This window comes from Bison bison, unplaced genomic scaffold (genome assembly GCF_000754665.1).
Source record: "Bison bison bison isolate TAMUID 2011002044 unplaced genomic scaffold, Bison_UMD1.0 scf7180017864101, whole genome shotgun sequence".
Taxonomy (NCBI): Eukaryota; Metazoa; Chordata; class Mammalia; order Artiodactyla; family Bovidae; genus Bison; species Bison bison.
In genome coordinates, this window is record NW_011494673.1 from 1050093 (window position 1) to 1066358 (window position 16266).

Below are 16266 nucleotides of genomic sequence, written 5' to 3' on the forward strand. Positions count from 1 at the left end.
CATTTCTAAAGGTTATCTAAAACACTCAACATTCCAAAGTTCATCAATTCTTAATGTTGAACATATTTAATTTACATTTTTGGTTGTTATAGCAAATACACTTGTCTAAACAGAACATCTGTTTTGGTTATAATACACTGTATCTTTGGCAAGAACCTACAATAAAACTAACAAAAACAATCAAGACTCTTTATTGGATCTGGCAACAAAAGCAGATTTGTAACCAAAAACCTAGAGACATGAAATGACCATCACTGGGCTTGAAGCCAGTTCTAATCTAAGTCAATAAACAAAGATGTGCAAGAGTTAAGGGGAGGAGAGGGAAGCTGGGGTAATTCCTGCAGATACTTAAGTTGGACTTGGGATACAGAAACACATGGATTACAAACTGCTAGACCATATTTTATTTTGATCAAAAACTGTCAAACTGAATCTAAAACCTAATAGTATTTTAAAACCACACACACAACATAATTATTCATTCCTTATGCCTCCCTTTCCAACATACCTCACTGAAATGGTCTCTCTATAAAGGTATATTAAAAAAAATATTTGGCCATTTCAACAACATGAACATAAATTATACTGGATGTACAGCAGTTTTATTTTTAAACTTACTCAATGTCACAAACATCCTAGAAAGTAAGCCTTATAAACAACAGTCTAGTGTTTATAATAGTCAAAGAAATGGAGGAAGAATTACCAGTAGGTGAAAGACAACAAAACCATAGAATATCACAGCACATTTTCTCAAGCCATCACTGTACTCTGTCCATGGGATCTCCCAGGCAAGAATACTGCTGTGGGCTGCCATTTCCTTCTCCAGGGGATCTTCCCAACCCAAGGATCGAACCTGTATCTCTTGCATTGGCAGGTGGATTCTTTACCACTGAGCCACCAGGGAAGCCTTTCCTGTATCCTATCCTTTTATAGTAAACCAGTTGGGCGATAAAACTGTTTTCCTGAGTTCTTTGAGCCACTCTAGCAAATTAATCAAACCTGAGGAGGGTTTTCAGAGGTTGGGAACTCCAATCTACAGCTAGTTAGTCAGTCATAAATACAGGTGACAATCTGGGGGTGGGGAGGAGTTCACAGTCGTGTGGGACTGAGCCATTGGCCTATGGAATCTAAGCTATCTCTAGGTAGACAGTATCAGAACTGAACGGCAGGGCATTGAACTGGTGTCAGAGCACTGCCTGTCATATACAGGGGACTATACACGGGGAATTCCCCCAAACTTTGAAATTCGGTGAAGGAATTCAAAAGAACTCAACCCAGTACACAATACGTATATGCAACTAAAATAAATATTCATGAAATAATACTTAGCCTTACTATATGAAATGACTCTATTTTCTATTGTTTCCTATTTAATTTTTTTAATGCTGCTAGGACCCACTACTGCCTTCACCTTCCACTAATGGGCTGCAATCTACAATTTGAAAAACATGGCCTTACAGAGCCGTATGACATGGAAAAGATGACAATAATGACACAAGTCTGGATAACACACAGATAAACAAGGACATAAATTCATCATGCTTTATTTCAGCCTGGGTGGTTTCCTTAATATATCTCATACATCACACCACACAAATAGAATTCCTAACACTAAAAGACAAGAGTATTTGTTATATCTATCTCTACCAAAAATGTCACTTCTTGTCCCTCTCTATCTACTTACCTTGCTTTTAATTCTCTATATAGAATTTATCACTAATTGACATAGTATATAAACACACACACACACATATATGCACACACTTGTGCCTTTATCATCTGTTTTCCTCCCTAGAATAAAGGCTTCAAGAAGGCAGGTACCTTGTCTGTCTTGTTCATTGCTCTCACTCCCAGCACATAGTACTGCCCCTGCCATACAGTTTGGGTAGGAACATACTTTGCTGATTGCATGAGAGCACCTCAGGTGGAAGGATCCCACTTGCCCCATGTCATGTGATGGGGCTTCACTAGGACCAACATGTGAATATAAGGAAAATAGATGCAAGAACAAGCATAGGAGAGAAAAAGAATAAAAAGGGGGAGAGCTGCACTAATCTGCTGATCCCCCTTTTAGAGTAAGCAAGGATGTATGAGCCAGATAGGTCTGCAGGAGGAAGTGGGAGGTAAGCCTGAAAGAGATCCTGTTTAAGAGGTGTGTGTACACTCAGTCATGTCTGACTCTACGAACCCATGGACAATAGCCTGCCAGGCTCCTCTGTCCATGGGATTTCTCTCAGCAAGGATACTGGAGTGGATTGCCATTTCCTCCTCCAGGGGATCTTCCCTACCCAGGGATTAAACCTGTGTCTCCTGCATCAGCAGGCAGATCCTTTACCACTGCGCCACCTGGCAAACTGCTCTGCCCCAGAGGACTGAGTAGCAAAGGATATCAGAGAACAGCCTGCCTAAAGCCTGGGTCTAGAGAAGGAGAGTCATAACCAGAGAAGATATCTGCCAAGTCACAGGGATCGCAGTTCAAGGATCCTATTGGTGAAAATCTCAGAAAACAAAAACAAAAGTTTTTCAAAAACACCCCATAGAACAATGAATCAGCAACAGTAAAGGTGCCACTGAGAGGACTCTCTCCTCTAGACTCTAGTCTAGAAGGGCTAGGCTTCTTTTCCCTATTATCAACTCTGAGAACTCAGCTTGGAGAAAATTCAGCTAGTGAATTAGAGAGGAAGAGAAAAATAACAAGAAGGGAAAGGGAAGAAAGTTATGGCTCCTGCAAAACCCATTAGTACAGCAGTATTTCCCAGAGTGACATGGAATTTAATTTATCTCAGGTTTGGAGCTTTGATTATTACACTAGAGAAGATATTATGATTGCTAAAATGAGACTACCCTAATGACTAAAAGGAAATGAAGAAGCTGAGATCTCTCCATTATTACAGGCAAGAATGAAAAGAACTACTCTAAACATGATTATGAAGCAAAAGAGAAATTAAAAGTTTTCTTCTTGCACTGTTTTGAGTCTATCTCATTCAATTAATCATCTACATATGATAAATATTTGTTGAATGAATGAATAAATAAAGTAAAATAACTATTAACAGAATAAAATATAATGAAATATTAATATCATTCTCTGAGTGGTGAATTACAAATTATTTTTATTTTCCTTCTATTTTCCTGGACTTTTCAAAATTCTTCCGAGCATACTTTTTTAAAAAGGCTAGTAAACTGACAGAGAACAATATCATGTACATATTTCATAAGCATTCATACCCAGAGGAAAAAGAACCAAATAGTTCTTAACCTAAAAGCATAAACTGAGGGAATTCCCTGGCAGTCCAGTGATTAGGGCTCGGCAATTTCTCTGCTGCAAGTGGCAAGGTCAAAAAAAAAAAGAAGTATAAATTGAGATGATTTTAAATGATCATCTTCTAAATCTCACACCAAATTTTAAATTTAAAGCAGACTAAGGACAGAAAATTAAGTAGTGACCATGTTGCCAGTAATAGTAATAAACTGGTTAGATGCATCAACAGTTTATTGAAAACAAATACAAACACTAGATATAATACATCTTCTTAAATGCATTAGTGAGTTGGCAAAAAAAAAAAAAAAAAGGAAGACAAAGAAGAACACAGGAACCTTGATTTCTGAAGCTTACTTTTACCTGAGGGCATTGCTGAACCAGGTGAATTTTATGGCCTCAGAGAGCTTCACAGAATTAGAGAAGAGCTTCACAGAATTAGAGAAGAGCTTCACAGAATTAGAGAAGAGCTTCACAGAATTTGTCTTCACAGAAGACAAAACCCAGGGTTCACCTGGGTCTTAGATGGTATTAACAAATGATTCCTCCAACAACCCTCCCACATATAAAGCTGATATCAAAAAGTTTAAATCTGCAGTGTATGGGTCAAAGTATACCCTGTACCCTAACCCCAAGATATTGCAATGACAATGGACTATCTCAGACCTTATCACAGGAGAAATCTCTGATGAGAATATGGAACCATAAGCCATCTCTTTCGTTTGCAGCCGAAATTCACACTCCTGGGTGGCCAGCAAAAAAAAATCAAGCTGAGAATTTAATTTAAATGATCCCAAACTGGTAGTGTCTACAGGAGCCTGACAGAAGGAAATACAAATCCTCTTTGAAGAGACTCACAATCAATCCAGGCCTCAGTGAATTCCCACAGACAAAGTTCCATGAAAATAAGGAGTTTTCAATAAAAACTAACAGAACAAAAAAAGGAAACAAAGCAGAACCAGCAGTAACAACAGAAGGCAGAAATAGACTTGCAAGGATTTTAGATATTAGAATTATCACAGACTACAAAGTAACAATGCTAAGTATAATTAAGGAAGTAAAAGATAGGTTTAAAAATATATTTAGGAACAAGTGAAAAACTGTAAGATGATCAAGCAGATTTGAAAACAGTTTCTAGATATAAAAAAATAACTGAAATTAAAAATTAAACAGATGGATATCAAGTCTCTACAAATTACATTATAGAATCAACTCCCAAGCAAAATAAGAATGCCCATTAGCACAAACTGAAAGGCTGATTCTGCAATTTATGTATAAGTGCTGTGGACCTAGAATAGCCAAACAATTTTGAAAAAGAAGTATGAAGTTGAAGGGCCACACCATCTAATTTCATCACTTATTAAGCTATACAAATCAGCACTAGTAGTGTTAAAGATACAAAGATTAGTGTAAAGACATACAATTAAACAGACAGACTCTAGAAACAGATCCACACATATATGAGCAGCTGATTTTCAACAAAGATGCCAAAGCAATTCAGTGGGGAAAAGAAAATCTCTCAACAAAAGGTACTGGAATAATCCATAGCCATATAGGAAAAAAAGAACTCCTTACCGTATATAAAAATTAACTTTAAATGAATCACAGACCTAAACAAAATTAAAGCTATTTCTAAAACAAAACACACAGGAAAATCATGGTGACCTTAGTTTTTTCAAACATTACTTACATAAGACAAAAGACAAGAACCATACAAAACACCCTGATAAATCCAGCATCATCAAAACTTAAAACGTTTGCTTTTCCAAAGACCATGTTAAAAAATGAAGAGTGGAGACTGGAAGAAAATGTTTACAAAACATGTACTTATAGGCTCTGAACTCAGAATAAATATAAAAAAATATAAAATACTCTTAATAATAGGAAGAAAAATAATACAATTTTTTTAAATGGGAAAAAGATCTGGACAGATACTACATGAAGAAAATACATGGATGACAAATAAGCAAATGAAGATGCTCAACATCATTAATTGCCGGGGAATGTCCATTAAAACCACAATGAAATGTCACTACATATCCACTAGGCTGGCTGAATTTAAAAGACCCCCAGCCAAAGCAAGCAGATTGATAAGGATGTGGATAAGCTGGAACTCTGATACACTCCTGGTGGGCACGCAGAACAGTAAAAGCACCTCAGAATACATTGTGGCAGTTTCTTAGGTTAAACTATACCTACCATACCACATAGCCATTCCACTCCTACTTACATACCCAACATGAATGAAAGCTTTTTGTCTACACAAAGACTTGAACAAGAACGTTCATACAGCTTTATCTGTAATAGCCAAATACCAGCAACAATTCAAATGTCCATCAACAAGTAAATGAACAAACTAATTATGATTTAATCATACAACAGAATATTCAGTAACAAAAAGAACTATTGACAAATATAACATCATGGATGAACCTCAAAATAATTACACTGTATGACTATATACTGTATGATTCCAATTACATACAAGTCTAAACAGTGCAAACTAATCTATAGCTACATAAAGCAAATCAGAGGTTACCTGGGGGAGGGAGGGTTCAGGGAAGGCAGGACGGATTACAAAGGAATATGAGGAAATTTGGGGGGTGGTGGGTATGTTCATTATTTTAATTGTGGTGACAGTTTCATGGGAGAACACATATGTCAAAACCTAGGAAACTGAAAAAAATTAAATATGTGCAGTTTATTATATGTCAATTCTCTCTCAATAAAGCTGAAAAAGTAACAAATAGGACTTCTAGAAGTGAAAAACTACAGCTTCTAGAAATGAAAATTCAATGGATGGGTCTGAAAGCTAAAGAAAAAGCTGGTGAATTGGAGAAAAGATCTGAAGAAAGCAACCAAAAAGCAGCTCAGAGAAATAAGAAATGGAAAATGAAAAGAGAGAAGTTAAAAAGCATGGAGGATAGAATGAGAAGGCTGAGTAGATGTAAACAGAATTTCAGAGGTAGAAGAGAGGGTAAAATGGGACAGAGGTAATATCTGAAAAGTGATGGCTGAGATTTTGAAGAACCAAAAAATATCACTCTACCTATTCAAGAGGCCCAGGAAATTTTAAGTATTAATAGAACAAACAAAGAAAGCAGTATATAGAATGCTACCTAATAGCAAAAAGGAACAATAAAAATTTTGATATTTTATTTCTCATCAACATATATATACCCTTCTGACTGAGTTGTAAATAATAAATTTGAAAACAGAAATGTCCAGAAGAGCTCTCATTGGAAAAGACCCTGATGCTGGGAAAGATCAAGCACAGGAGGAGAAGGGGGCTACAGAGGACGAGATGATTGGACGGCATCACTAACTCAACGGACGTGAGTTTGAGCAAACTCTGGGAAATGGTGAAGGACAGGGAAACCTGGTGTGCTACAGTCCATGGGATTGCAAAGAGTCTGACTGAGCAGCTGAACAACAACTGTCTCCTCAGCTCATTACAAACACCATACTAAATACGCCTACAAATAAACACTGAAATTGTGGTCAGATGTCTGTACTGACAGGCTTAAAACTAAAGATACATCAAATATAGTAAACAATCCAGCTGTCAAATGACAGGAAATGCCAAAAATATGATATAGCTAAACAAGAGATTAAGGGAAGGGAAAGTGACAGATATAAGGAGGGAGGGAAAAAGGAGAAAAATGACGGAAGGATAAAGAGAAAGGGAGGGGTGCGGGGGAAGCAAAGGAGGAAATCAGGTGGTTCTGCTGTTTACAAAACCGCAGAGTTGGCAAACAGAGGCCTGAAGGGAAACTGGCATCCTTCCATATTCAAAACCACCCTGAGGTTATTTCACAGCTTTCTACTTTCTATTTCTGTTATCTAAGCTTATTGAAGTTCTCTCATTAATTTTTGGTTTCTTAGAGAATAAAGCTTCAAAGCAACCATACAAGTAACTGAGAGGATAATGAGGTTTTGTGACTTCAAAACAAAAAGTCAGAAGACAGAAAGAAAAGTTTCAAGCATGATACAAAACTCGTAAGCCATAAAGAAAAAGATAAATACAAAGTTTGAAAACAAAAAAAAAAGATAAATAAATAAAATTCAGGACAAAAAAAAAGATAAATAAACTGGAGAAAATAAAATACGAAATTCTACATGAAATAAAGCTCAAATTACAAACACAAAGATGGGGAAGTGATTTGCAAGATTTGCAAAAACTGTAACAAACTAATCATTAATATAAAGACAATTTACAAATCTGAACAAGATGAGCAATTATGAACAAAATGAAAACTTTCAAAAGAAAAAAAAATGGACAAAGGACACAAACAAGCCACTCATACACAAAAAATACAGAAATAGGAAATGAATATATAAAATTATATTTGACCTCATTAATAATGGTGTGCTGTTCTAAGCACATTATACTACATATATACACTTGTTTAACCTTCATGATAACTCTAAGATGGGTACTTTTATTATTTCATTTTATGCATGATGAAACTGAAATAGACAGATTTATTGGTATGAGAAAATGAAAATATACGAAGTAGGGGAAAGGTTATAACAAATACACAGTGATCAAAGTCATTTGTAAATTGCAGATTTTAGAATAGGAACACTAAGAGAAGGTGTGAATTAACAGCACTAAATTCTGTTTTCCATATTCTACTCCCAGGTTTAAAGGAGTCTCATATAGTGTTCAGAGAAGGCAATGGCACCCCATTCCAGTACTCTTGCCTGGAAAATCCCATGGATGGAGGAGCCTGGTGGGCTGCAGTCCATGGGGTCACTAAGAGCCGGACACGACTGAGCGACTTCACTTTCACTTTTCACTTTCATGCATTGGAGAAGGCAATGGCAACCCACTCCAGTGTTCTTGCCTGGAGAATCCCAGGGATGGGGGAGCCTGGTGGGCTGCCGTCTATGGGGTCGCACAGAGTCGGATACGACTGAGGTGACTTAGCAGCAGTAGCACATATAGTGTTAACATTAATATTCAACAATTTAAGTTAGTAAATATTTATTCAGATGCATCTATTAAGTATAGAAATACACAATGTGAAGGAGGTAGAGACAAATAAAACATGGTACCCTGATTAAAGAAGGTATCAATGTAGGAGAAACCAGATACAATACATAAAAACATAAATGTTTCATAAGAAGCTAGTGATTTCTACCTTTCAATAAATTTCACCATTACTACATAAAAAGAAACATTTTAACAAAAGGAGAAAGAGAAAAAAAAAAAAGAAAAAAAAAAAGGAGAAAGAGGAATTAAAAAAAAAGAGAGAAAATAATCAAGTGTGACATTTTAAAATGAATGGGAATAAATACTCAGATATTAAAAAAATAAAGTGATATCTACTATGGGCCAGAGAAATGATCAAATCATTCTAGCACATACTTAAAACAAATGATACATGTAATACTGTGTAATTCCTTTTCACAAACACTTCCAACTTTAAACATGTGTGACAAACTAAGTTCCAACATGTTATAATCTATAACTTAATCCAGATTTTTTTTTTCCTTGATAACTGAGATTGAAGCTTTGGATGATTTTCTCCATAGAAGGTATAAGTGCCAGAGTTTATTTTAAGAGCAATGACTGAGACAGAAGCTGGATAGATGGGTCAGAATGCATGGGGTTTACAAGTTACAAGATGAATCATGCTGTATGGCAGAAAAATCAGGGCAAAAGTTGTTAGAAGAAATAGATAAGAAGGAACGTGCTGGTGGATTGTCAGGAAAAGGTTTTTCAGGATAAATAAGTACCTGAAAGAATTATAGGAACGCCCATTAGATTATCTGTTCAGGAACATTAAAAATGACTGCCAGAGAAAGCTTGGAAATTTCAACTTAAATGTAGCTTGCAATGTCATTTCAAGGCACTGGATGAGAAAACATGGTTTCTTTATAAAGGTATGTTGAACTGGCAAAAGGATAACAAAATGAAATTGTGAACAGCTGATTTTCCTAAAGCTCACACTGTAAATTCTGATTATATATTTGCATCATTTGAGGGTTTCAAAAGCACATAATAAAATACTAGCAAATATATTCCAAAAGTACATTAAAAGAATGATATACTATGACAAAATTCACATTAGAACTGCAAAGATTGTTCAACTGTAGGAAACCTACTACTTTCAGAATTCAGCATATTGATCAAAAGAGAAAAAAAAACCTCTTTAGAAAAAATCATGGCAAAATTCTGAAAAAGCATTAATGTTATCTTTTACTTTTGATTTTTTAAGTACAATAGGAATCTGTAGTTTTAAAACCCTCATAAATAAAGACTATTTCCTTTAAATGATTTTTAAAAATATATACAAAGGTAGTAACATACTTAAGGGAAATACTAGAAGCATTCTAATAAAACTAAAGGAGGGGGAAAAATCCCCTATCATTACTATTTAATAGCTTTTCAAAGATACTGCATGATACTATTAAAGAAGAGAAGAAAATAAAAAGGTTTACAACTAGAAAAAGAACTGATAAATTCAATACCTTTTATAAATGATATGATCATATACTCTCTTGAAATTCAAGAAAATGAATTGAAAAACTAATTATAAAGAATGAAAGAATTCTTTACTATGGTTGGGGAACAAAATTAACATCCTTTATAGAGATACAAAGTAATATAGTAAAGCAATTCTTAATACAACACAAAAAGAAATATTAAAGAAAGTTTTAATATTGAATACGGAAATAATTATAAAGAAAATTTCAAAATGTTATTACTGAAAGCAAAAGCATTCCCTATTTCTTTCCATTTTCTGATCTATTTACACATTTATTGCATTTTTAGTAGGCCAGGTATTAAAGCATTCCCCACTTTAATGATGAGGGAAGAGAAGACCAGAGAGGCGGAGTAAGCCTTCCAAACATGCATAACTAGCACATGGTGACAACAAAAGACAGACCCAGATTTTTCTGGCTCCAAAGCTCACCCTCTTTCTACTACGACACACTGCTGCAAGTTCAAGAAAGGGGAGAATCTCTAAGCAAATTCAGATAAAATCCAACAAGTCTTCAATATTTAATGTCTTTAATAAAGTTCTATTTACAATCACTGTAAATGTATGCAAGATATTTATATCAAATTAATGTGAACAAGTTAAACAGAAATCAGAGAAGTTGTCAGAAAGAAACTGAATTAGCTATGTCAGGTCCTAGTCTTACGTTCTCAAAAGGACTGAGTATATGTGTGCAGTTCCCAGAACAGCGAAGATTCACAGTACTTCCTAGACTGACCTAACCAACATGGAGAGGGAAAAAAGCTAAGACAGACAATTCAACCTGATTCTATCCTGAATCATGATCCCATGTCACCTACAGATTGACCCTACCCTTCGAATCCCCTTTGGTTACCCTGAATTTGCTTTTCTAACATCGTGATTATACTCCTGGCATAGAAAAGTGAAAAATGCAGTGAAACAGTCACTCAGTCGGTCCAACTCGTAGTGACCCCATAGACTGTAGTCTGCCAGGCTCCTCTGTCTATGGAATTCTCCAGGTAAGAATACTGGAGTGAGTAGCCATTCCCTTCTCCAGGGGATGTTCCCAACCCAGGGATTGAACCCAGGTCTCCTGCACTGCAGGCAGGTTCTTTACCATCTGAGCCACCAGAGCAGTCCCTTGGCATAAAGAATATACTACAATACAATTCCACGTACCAAGGAATACTACACTAAATAAAAGCCCCCGTCTTTTGGCCTATCAGAATGGATCCTAGCATTCTTCTTCCTGTACTGGGTTTTGTTTTTGTTTTGTTGATCCTGATCACATACTTATTAGCTGAATTACATTTTTCAAAAAGCAGTGGGAGATGGCTCCTAACGTGTTTTCCCCTAGATATCATCCATTGTAACTATCTTCTCCCGTAGTATTCAACTCTAGGATTTAGCATTCAACCGTCCTTTGGAAAAGGGAAAGATGGCTATTTGAGGTTTAAAAGGAAAGTGAGGAAACAATGGTGAATGAAAGCAGAATTACTACAGATCCAGGAGCAGAACTACTACAGATCTAGGTCCTGCTAATCCAAAGCTATTTAGAAGTCAACTGTATGCCTTACAAGATGAAAGCGTGTGATGAAGAGACAAACGAGATAGGAACATCAGAAAAGTTATCAATTTTTAACTTACCTTAGCTCTCAGTTCCAAAGACTAATAATTCATAGACATCAAATTGAAACACATACATTACCATATATAAAATGTAATAGCTAGCCAATGAGAATTTGCTGTATGACATAGGGAGCTTAAATCTGGTGCTCTGTGACAAACTAAAGGGGTGGGATGGGGTAGGAGGTAGGAAGGAGGTTCAAGAGGGATGGGACATAAGTATTTATGGTTAATCTATGTTGACATATGGCAGAAGACAATATAATACTGTAAAGCAATTATCCTTTAATTAAAAATAAATAAATTTTAAAAAAGAAAAACTTTTGCAGAAGAAGGCTAAGCTATCCACAATCTATAGCTGCTGGGCCTGGACACCATTCTACTTAGTCACTAGTTAGCTACAGCCTCACACAATGTACAGCCTGAAAAATCCCATGAATCCAAGCCCTAAGTTGCTGCATCTGAAAGCCGTTTCAGGATACTGAAACTCAACTCGTTTCAGAAACTCAAATTTCTCCAAGAGACAGACACTTTACATTGTCCTGCAAAGCCCTTAAGAATGGGAAGAGGTGATACATGAGGACAAAAAGGTACACATCTTAAGAGAAAGAAGAATTCATCACTGAAGAACTTCAGAAGTTCCTTTGCCTCTCAAAAAAAAAAAAAGAAGAAACATTCCTAACATCCTTACCAGTAAACGACATCCAGTGGTGCAAAGTAGTTGTTCATTATCAGGTCAGCAAAGTAAGCTTCTGTTTCCCGGCAGGCAGTTCCATTTCCAATCACCACTGTGCTGCAGCTTGAAGAAGAAACAGAATGAAAAAAAGGATGAGATCAAGGCATGCTTATAAATCAATCAGGAGAAAATGGACAGAATGCACAAACAATATTATATGATGCTCGTATTGTCTCATATATCCAAGCAACCTCTCCACTATCTCACAAGGGCAGTGCAGACTTATGTAGAATAAAAGACACTGCCTCTGCACTTGGTATTATAGGAGGTCATGGAGAAATGTTTTATGATCACACAGTCTCAAAAACAGTTAGCTTTCTCCCCACCTAGAAGTAACCAAATTTAGGCAAGAATAAGTGAACAGTTCAGTTCAGTCACTCAGTTGTGTCCGACTCTTTGCGTACCCCATAGGCTGCAGCACACCAGGCTTCCCTGTCCATCACTAACTCCCAGAGCTTGCTCAAATTCATGTCCATTGAGTCGGTGATGCCATCCAACCATCTCATCCTCTGTCATCCCCTTCTCCTGCCTTCAATCTTTCTCAGCATCAGCGTCTTTTCCAATGAGTCAGTTCTTTGCATCAGGTGGCCAAAATGTTGGAACTTCAGCATTAGCACTTCCAATGAATATTCAGGACTGATTTCCCTTAGGATTGACTGGTTGGATCTCCTTGCAGTCCAAGGGACCCTCAAGAGTCTTCTCCAACACTGCAGTTCAAAAGCATCAATTCTTTAGCTCTCAACTTTCTTTATGGTCCAATTCTCACATCCATATGTAACTACTGGAAAAAGTACAGCTTTGACTCTACAGACCTCTGTTGGCAAAGTAATGTTTCTGCTTTTTAATATGCTGTCTAGATTGGTCACAGCTTTTCTTCCAAGGAGCAAGCATCTTTTAATTTCACACCTCCAGTTACCATCTGCAGTGATTTCGGAGCCCAAGAAAAATAAAGTCTCTGTTTCCACTGCCTCCCCATCTATTTCCCATGAAGTGATGGGACCAGATGCTATGATCTCAGTTTTTTGAATGTTGAATTTTAAGCCAGCTTTTTTACCCTCCTCTTCGACTTTCATCAAGAGGCTCTTTAGTTCCTCTTCACTTTCTGCCACAAGGGTGGTGTCCTCTGCATATCTGAGGTTATTGATATTTCTCTCAGAAATCTTGATTCCAGCTTGTGCTTCATCCAGTCCGGCATTTCACAAGATGTACTCTACATACAAATTAAATAAGCAGGGTGACAATACACAGCTTTGACTACTCCTTTCCCAATTTGGAACCAGTCTGTAGTCCACATCTGTTTCTAAACTGTTGCTTCTTAACCTGCATGCAGATTTCTCAGGAGGCAGATCAGGTGGTCTGGTATTCCCATCTCTTTAAGAATTTTCCACAGTTTGTTATGATCCACACAGTCAAAGGTTTTGGCATAGTATTTCTGGAATTCTCTTGCTTTTTCTATGATCCAATGGATGTTGGCAATTTGATCTCTGGTTCCTGTGCCTTTTCTAAATCCAGCTTGAACATCTGCAAGTTCTCAGTTCACGTAATGTTGAAGCCTGGCTTGGAGAATTTTGAGCATTACTTGGCTAGCATGTGAGATGAGTGCAATTTGCAGTACTTTGAACATTCTTTTTGGCATTGCCTTTCTTTGGGATTGGAATGAAAACTGACCTTTACCGATGTTGAGTGTGGTCACTGCTGTGTTTTCCAAATTTGCTGGCGTATTGAATGCAGCACTTTCACAGCATCATCTTTTAGGCTTTGGAATAGCTCAGCTGAAATTCCATTATTTCCACTAGTTTTGTTCATGGTGATTCTTCCTAAGGCCCACTTGACTTCACACTCCAGGATGTCTGGCTCTAGGTGAGTGATCATACCATCAGGGTTATCTGAGTCATTAAGATTTTTTTTTTGTATAGTTATTCTGTGTATTTTTGCCACCTGTTGCTAATATCTTTTGCTTCTGATAGGTCCATAATGTTTCTATCCTTTATTGTGCCCATCTTTGCATAAAATGTAATTGAAATGTAATGTAACTGAATAAGAGAACATTCTAAGCCATAATAAAGAACTATGACTGAATTATGTGGTATGTTTTCAAGTAATTTCTGAAGCTTCCAACTACTGCCAAATCCATTCCTCAGATCTATAAAAAAGAAAGAAAGAGAGGGAGGGAGAGAAGAAGGAAGGAAGGGGAGGAGGAAGAAGAGAAAGAGAAAGCCCAAACTGAAGAATTAAATGGTCACTTTTGCTTATATTGGACTTCCCTGGTGGCTCAGATGGTAAAGCATCTGTCTACAATGTGGGAGACCCGGGTTCGAGCCCTGGGTGGGGAAGATCCCCTGGAGAAGGAAATGGCAATCTACTCCAGTACTATTGCCTGGAAAATCCCATGGACAGAGAAGCTTGGTAGGCTACAGTCTGTGGGGTTGCAAAGAGTCAGACACGACTGAGCGACTTCACTTCACTTCACTTTGCTTATATTACCAACTTTGTTTAGTGAAGGCTGCAGAAGCGGGCAGCATTCCTCCAGTCTCCAAATAGCAAAGTTCTCCAGCAATTTGCCCCAGCATGGTTTAACATAGCTCCTTTCCTCACACCAAGGCACTTCCCTTAATACACCCCTCCAAATTAGGAACTTCAAAGGTTATCTCTGACTGTCTGAGCCACTAAAGTACTCAAAAGGATACTTATTTTCATACTTGAAATTCAGCAAAAGCCTCTTTATTTTCTCTGCCTCTCGGAAGCCTTGTCCACAATGCAGGTATACCACGTCAGTATGAAGTATCTGACCTTAGGAAAAAATAAAAGGAATAAGCCATTTTGTAAGAAATTACAAAACATAAAACACCACTGATTTGATTAAGCGAGTTGAAACTGAAAAGCAAATTGGTTTATCTTTTTTAGAAATGCAGTCTGAATCTTTCTTTATATATATATAATTTCTTTAAAAAATTTTTTTTAATTGGAAGATAATTGCTTCACAATATTATGCTGGTTTCTGCCATACATTAACATGAATCAGCCATAGGTATACATACGTCCCCTCCCTCTTGAACCTTCCCTTCACCTCCCACCCAAACCCACCCCTCTAGGTTGTCCCAGAGCACAAGTTTGAGCTCCCTGCATCATTCAGCAAACTCCCACTGACTATCTGTTTTACATATGGTACATATGATTCCATGCTACTGTCTCAATATTCTTCAATCAGATACCGCCATAAGGACTCTGAAATTTTGTTACTTTCAGAGTTACTAGAACTCTATTTTGCTACACTAAATCTTTACTAACTAGATAATATACCATGATACCTAAAAGAGAAATGATTTTTAGTAACACTTAACATCAAAAATAGTAAAAGCTAACATTTACTGAAAATTTATTATATATCAGAGGGTTATAATACTATTCTATTTCTTCCTTTGAGTTATAGATACGTAAATTTCTTGACCTTGTGTAAATTTTTTAGCTACATACTTGTTAACTATGACCTTTTCTGTACTAAACAATATTTTGGCCAGAAATACATTTTAAAATATGAGGGTAACTACCTAAAGAATAGAAGTGATGAGCTAAATGACCAACTTAGGAAGTTAGGAAAAGGACAGTAAAATAATCTCAAAGAAAGTGTAAGGAAGAAAATGATAAAAGTTAAAAAAGCAGAAATAAATGAAACAGAAAAGAAAAAAATTCATATAACATAGAAGACCAATGAAGTTTAAAATTAAAAATCACCTATTAAGAAAAATACATAAATTTAGCAATACCTGCGGGGAGCGAGCTCCGCCTCTGGCAAAGGTCATGAGGAAGGAGGCTTGGCATACGCAAAGGCGGGATCAAGCCTCAGGAGTCTCCCTGGAAATTCTCGAGCAATCTACCCCCAAAACCAGAGTCTGCCTACTTTCTGCTTTGTGCTTTCACCTACACCTCTGACTTTACAGGGGGCTGTCCCCCACTACCTCTCTCTGAAAAAAGAGTTAGCTTACAGCTCCAGTTAATAATTCCTGGGTGTGACAGTGTTTAACCTACAAACTCCTTTGGAAACCGTCTAGCCTGCCTGAATAGGTTTTTCCGGCCACATGTGATTGTTCAGAGCCTCCCAACTGTGAGAGGCAGGAGATGTTCTAAACTGTCTAAACACAGATTCTTTTGAGTAGTTAAAAGATTGATTAGAA

General features: G+C 36.8%; 1 protein-coding gene across 1 annotated transcript in view; it reads right to left on the minus strand.

Annotated features, from left to right (window-relative positions):
• Positions 1-16266, minus strand: part of SRBD1 (S1 RNA binding domain 1) — a 251450-nt gene that overhangs the window by 161041 nt on the left and 74143 nt on the right. Inside the window, exons 13-14 of the mRNA XM_010838626.1 lie at positions 14794-14884; positions 12050-12157 (exon numbers count right to left, since the gene is read on the minus strand). Of these exons, the coding sequence (XP_010836928.1) occupies positions 12050-12157; positions 14794-14884 (199 nt within the window). The remainder of the gene's footprint in view (positions 1-12049; positions 12158-14793; positions 14885-16266) is intronic.